The following is a 6,230-nucleotide window of genomic DNA, read 5'->3' as shown; positions in this document are numbered from 1 at the left end:
ATTTTTTTTTTTTTTTTTTTTGTTTATTCTATAGATTATCAGTTGTGTAAATAAAAAAAAAAAAAATATGTATTTTATATTTTTATTTTTTTTTTTTTTATTAGAAAAATATCTTATATTCTTACAAGTAAACACTAAAATTTGAAAGAAAATTTATAAGTTCTTCTATTGGTAGATTTGAATTAATAAAATTATTACTTAAAGATAATTTGTATGTATTTATTCCATATTTTGATCCTTTTATCGAATTAAAATATAAAATGTCTTCATTAGTTAAATAACAATAACTAAGATTTAAATATTTAACAACACTATTTTTACATAGTTTTAAGATATAATCAATTTCTTCTTTATTAATATTGTAATGATAAAAATTAATTTCCTTAAAAAAATAAAATATATATGTATATATTATATAAGTAAATGTAAATATTTATATATTTAGAAAAAAAAAAATTAAAGTTGTAATAATGTAAATTAGGTTATTTTTAAATTACATTTTCACTCCTCATAATAAAATAATTTAATACATTTTCATTTATTTCTCTATTATTATTTATTTGCTCATAATAGTATAATTTGCCAAGAAAACTAAAAGAAAAGAGAAAAAAAAGAATATGTAAAAAAATACTTTTTTTAAATTTTATACTAATTCTTACCTTTCATTAACTACATTATAAAATAATAATGTGATATTGTGTTTAAATAATTTTAGGCGGAATTTGATTTCTTTGTTATTATATAAAGCAACAATTAGCAAAAATGATAAATCATCTTTTTCTGCAATCGAAATATTTTTTATAATATACAATTTAATTTCAGGTTTTAATATATATAAGTAAATATTATATAATTCAAAGAAAATAGATTTGCTATTATCCTAAAGAAAAAAAAAAAAAAAAAAAAAAAATTTTTTTTTTGATAAATATAAAGTTTTATTATTACATAAATACTCAAAATAATTAATTAAAAATAAAATATATAATAAAAGAAATCTCAAATATATATATATATATGTATATATATATTTTGCTTACACTTTCATAGAATTGAGCAAATCCTCTTATATTACAGTATAAGTAATTTTTAATCTCATAAATATTATTAAAACTAAAAATATTAGGAATATGTTTAAAATATTTATCTGTTTCTATCATTTGTTTTTTTTTTTTAAATTCAAATGATATATTAAAAATATCTCTTTGTATAATGTTTCCATAAATATACAACTTTTTAAAATCATTATTTAATTCATATAATGTTCTAATTAAAGATAAAACACCAAAATAATTTAAATTATTAAACTCAACATTTAGATAATTTATACAACTGGATATATTTCCTTTTTCTTCCTTTATGTTTTTGATTATATTCGTTATGTTATCTTCATTTAGTCCACAATTCATTAAGCTTAATGATGATATATTTGTCTTTATTATTAAATTAGCTATAAAATATTCAGCAGATGTATTTGAAAAATCAATAAAATCTAGAACAAGTTCAGTTAAATTTATATTTTTAAGAAATATTATAACATCATCTATATTATTTTTAATTGTATCAAATGATAAATCAAGAAATAAAGGATTTTTTGTAATAATTAATGTATTACATTGCTTAATATTTGAAAATGTTAAAAATTCAAATAGATTTAGGATGTTCATTTTTCTATTAGAAAAATCAATAATCTTTAAGTTTTTTATTTTTTTTTTATAGGAACATATAATTTCATCTGCATTTTTATCGTAGTTAATATTTTTTAAATTCAGTATACTCTCATCTGTTAAAAAATAATAAACGGCATTTTCGTATACACATAAACCTAAGGAATTTAGATACTTTGTATATTTAACTAATAACACTCTTGTAATTATATTATTAAAAATTAAATTTATTTGATCTGCATTTCCAGACAAACAGCAGTTAATTATATCGCCATCTTCATTAACTACTTTTAAAATTATATCACTTATATTATTGTCTTTTTTTTCAATTTTTGCAGTAATATTTTCATTTATTTGAAGTGAATATAATAGACTATCTTCTGATATATGTGTACTATTTTCATACAATTTTATATAATACACAAGTATTTCAATAAATAAATTTCCTTTATTGATTCTCTAAAAAATTAAAATATATATCAAAAAAAATATTATAAATATTTAACAAGTTTTTTAGAATTTTTCATAATTAAGTATTTTTAAAATATTAATTATTAAGTCTTTATATTGAATACAATATAAAATTGTATCTTTATTTTTTTTTTTTTTTTTTTTTTTTTTTATTTCTAACCACGTCATTATTAATAAGAAAAAAGTCTACATAACTATATAAGTAAGTAATATTTATTTTGGGATCTTTAAAATAAAATGCTTTTTCGTTTGCATTAGCATTATAATATACATTTCTTATATCCAAATATTCATAAGAAGAAATAGTTAATGAAGAATATGTATATTCGGAACTGTTTAAATCGGAAGGATTTTTGTCCTCATCTTCGAATAATTCACTTTCTTCTGATTCTTCTTCATTATTTTGATCATCTTCTAAAATTTTAACAAAAAAAATAATAAAATATATAAGATATATAAAATAGAGTAAATATAATAAATAAATAAAATAAAATAAAATAAATAAAATAAATAAAATAAATAAAATAAAATAAAATAAAATAAATATGTATATCTATATCTATCTATATATAATGTAAAAAAAGAATATGATAAATATTGTATCAGGGTCATTTCTTATTTTTTTTATTAACCTCTATGTATTTTTGCTAATAAATTAAATCCTGCTTCTTTAGAAAATTTCATAACTTTTTTAACATTTTTTTTTTTTTCCTTTATGATCTTATTTGATAGTTTTGGTTTAAGAATATACTTTTTTTTATTTAATCTATTACATATATAAAATTTTAATTTTCTTAAATCATCTTCATAAACTCTATCACTTTTTTTCATTACTTTGTATTTTTTTTTTAAATTATCTATACTTCTATGGTCTAGATATTCAAAACTTAGAGAACTGTTAGTTTGAATTGAATCTTCGCTTTCACTAACTTCTTCATTTATATCATCATCGTCTTCATCTATTTCATCTTTTTCATCTTTTATATCTTTATCATCTTTTTCCTTTTTAACGTTACTTAGTTTAGTTAATTCCTCTTCATTATTATCAAATTTCAAAGTTTCTTCAATTATTAAATCTTCATCATATATTTTAATGTTTTCTAATCTTAATCTTGTTAAATTCTCTTCTTCTTTTTTCATTTTTTCATCTTCTATCATATCTTCCCTTATTTTATCATAAATTTTTTTCTCTATTAATAAAATGTAAAATGTGTATAAAGATTATTAGATATATTTCAAAATAAAAAGTGTTAATAATTTCTTTATTTTTTTTTTTTTTTTTTTTTTATATATTACTTTTAAGATCATAAATATTAATTTTTTCTTCCTTTAACTTTTTTCTTAAATTTTGTGTAATTCTAGTGTAATAACCGGGAGAATATAAACTATCATCATAATTATATTTCTGTAGTAATTCTGATTCTTCTTTCATTTTTTCTTTATTCATTTCTATTTTTGTTTGTGTTAAAACCTGATTAGACTTCAAAATTTTAAAACATTATACCGTTTAATAAAAAAAAAAAAAAAAAAAATAAAGGTAGCTTTTTATGAACTAGTATTAGATAAAAAGTGCATTATCATTTAATAAAAAATATGTTGAAATTAAAAAAAATTATATATTTATATATATCATTTATAAATGTAAAACAATAATATATTTTTTAATATTTTCTTATATATATACTTTTTGATTAGAAAAAGTTTCATATTTGTGATACTTTTCATTATCATATAAAAATATTTCTGTATTAAATTTTTCAGGTATGAAATTAGAAAAAGTTCTTATATTTAAATCATCTTTAACTTTAGTTAAAAGATTATTAACATTATTTTTTATTTCTCCTTCCTCTGTTTTTTGAAATGTATTATTTTTTAAATAAGCATTTTTTTTGTTGTATAAATTATCTGAATCATCAGATGTTGAACTTTCGGTAATTCTGTCGGCATTTTCATCATAAAAAAAATTGTCATAATGTAGATAATCTAAAATATTAGTTTTTTTGTCTTTAATTTTTTTTTTTTTTTTTATATTTAATTCTTCTACTTTTTTTCTAATTTCTAGTTTTTCATCCTATATATAAATATTTTCAAAAGGATTAATAAGAATATATAATTTCTTCTTAATCATTTTTACTAGTTTTTTTTTTTTTTTTTTTAATATTATTTAAAAAATTTTTATTTAAATACCTCTAATTGATCTATTTGTAGTGAAACTTGAGATCTATAGAAATTAAACCATTACATATATATTTATATATATATATATATATATGAAATTTTTACAAATAACAATTTTTTGATAAAAATAAAAAAAAAAAAATATATTAATTTTAAAAAAGTTACTTTTTATCTTCCTCTGATTCTATATCATCAAAATCTATAAATTTTTATAATCAAAAACAAAAATTAAAATATATGTAAATTTTGTGTATGCCTTATGAATATATATATATATATATACATACTGTTATTTAAGACATCTAAGATTAAATTTTCTATTTTAATTTTATCACTAACAACATCATTTTTATAAGCAACTCTTTCATATTTATCAACTAAAACTGAATCATTAAAATGGATATTTTTAAACTTAGTTTGTTTTTTATTTACATTATTTTCTTTTTCTTTATTGATGAAATATAAATATCTAGATTTATCATTCCATGTATTCATATCATCTGAAAAGATAAAAAAGATATTATTTTGGTAATTTTTTTTTTTTTTTTTTTTTTTCATTTCTTTTTAATTTAATTTTATTTTCTTCTTTTTATTTAATTTTGTAACCTTCATAAACTAACACATCATTATCACAAAAAAAATTTTCAGTAGTGATTCCAGTGTTACTCATTTTTTCTTGGACATTTTTTGTTATATAGTACTCATTGGTAGAATTTATATATTCATAATTTTTTTTATTTTTTTTATCATTATAAGTAAAATTATACTTTCGACCAAAATAATCCTTTTGTCTCAAACGTATTTCACCTTTAGGTATTTTTATTAAATCATTAGCAAAGCTTAAATTAATATATTTTTTATCATCTTCAGAATTATTTTCTCTATTAAAATAATATAGTATATATAGGAAGGTAATATATATATATATATATGTATAATAATAATATGAGAAAAGTATTTCTTTTTCATAAATATATATTTTAATGAAAACCTTATATAAGAAGGGTGAATTACTGTTCTATATTCATTGTTAGATACAACAAGCTTTAAATCATTTTTTTTTTTTTCTAAAAAAAAAAAAAATGAAACAAAAAAAATAGATGTATATAAAAAAATATAATAAGTTATATCAAAAATAATTCCTGTTTTAACCTTTCTTTTCTATATTATCAAATTCATGTAAATATTTTTTTTCATTTTCAGAATTTTTTTCTGTATAATTCTCTTTATTAATATATTCATTATAACCTAAAAAATTAATAAATTTAATAATAAGATATCACTTTCTTCAATTTTTTTATTTTTATTTTTTAACTTAGATATTCATTTTCATATATAGGGGGTGATTCACCATCTTGGATAGTAGTTAAGAATGATTCTGTTTACAAAATTAAAAAAATATATTATCTTTTTAAATATTTTTTTTCGTTTAATAAATGGATATTTTAAAATATAAATTAGTATTTTTCTAAGTTTATATATATGTATCATTAGAGATAATGATAATGCAAAAAATACTTTATTAATTTTTTTTTTTTTTTTTTTTCTTTTTACAACTAACTATTTAAATTTATTAATGTTTTTTTTTTTAAATTTGAGTTTTTCTCCATTTTACATTTATGCTAATTTAAGAATCCTAATAGATAAGTAAAAAAATTTTGTTCTAAAAATTCAAAGAAAAATTATATATAAAATTTACGTATTTATAATAATGTTTAATAAAAAAAAAAAAAAAAATAAAAATAAATATTTTTTATTAAAATACATATTAACCAAAAATAAAGAAATAAATATTTCACTGAAAAAATATCAGTTAAATATATTTCACAAGAATAAAAAAACAATTTTCATCTTAATAAAAAAAAAAGACAATTGTGTTTATTTTTTTTTTTTTTTTTTTTTTTTTTTTTTTAAATT

General features: G+C 16.3%; 1 protein-coding gene across 1 annotated transcript in view; it reads right to left on the bottom strand.

Annotated features, from left to right (window-relative positions):
* Positions 1 to 5,196, bottom strand: part of PGAL8A_00212400 (conserved Plasmodium protein, unknown function) — a gene marked incomplete at both ends in the record, with an annotated part of 7,016 nt that extends 1,820 nt beyond the window's left edge. The window contains 12 exons of the mRNA XM_028670828.1: positions 126 to 382; positions 498 to 591; positions 660 to 880; positions 1,038 to 2,123; positions 2,296 to 2,549; positions 2,768 to 3,325; positions 3,432 to 3,615; positions 3,820 to 4,206; positions 4,323 to 4,356; positions 4,479 to 4,512; positions 4,601 to 4,813; positions 4,920 to 5,196. Coding sequence (XP_028527542.1) covers positions 126 to 382; positions 498 to 591; positions 660 to 880; positions 1,038 to 2,123; positions 2,296 to 2,549; positions 2,768 to 3,325; positions 3,432 to 3,615; positions 3,820 to 4,206; positions 4,323 to 4,356; positions 4,479 to 4,512; positions 4,601 to 4,813; positions 4,920 to 5,196 — 3,599 coding nt within the window. The remainder of the gene's footprint in view (positions 1 to 125; positions 383 to 497; positions 592 to 659; positions 881 to 1,037; positions 2,124 to 2,295; positions 2,550 to 2,767; positions 3,326 to 3,431; positions 3,616 to 3,819; positions 4,207 to 4,322; positions 4,357 to 4,478; positions 4,513 to 4,600; positions 4,814 to 4,919) is intronic.
* Between the last annotated feature and the right edge of the window lie 1,034 nt (positions 5,197 to 6,230).

The sequence above is a fragment of the Plasmodium gallinaceum genome, assembly GCF_900005855.1.
Source record: "Plasmodium gallinaceum strain 8A genome assembly, contig: PGAL8A_v1_76, whole genome shotgun sequence".
Classification (NCBI taxonomy): Eukaryota; Apicomplexa; class Aconoidasida; order Haemosporida; family Plasmodiidae; genus Plasmodium; species Plasmodium gallinaceum.
This window is presented reverse-complemented; position numbering and strand designations above follow the sequence as displayed.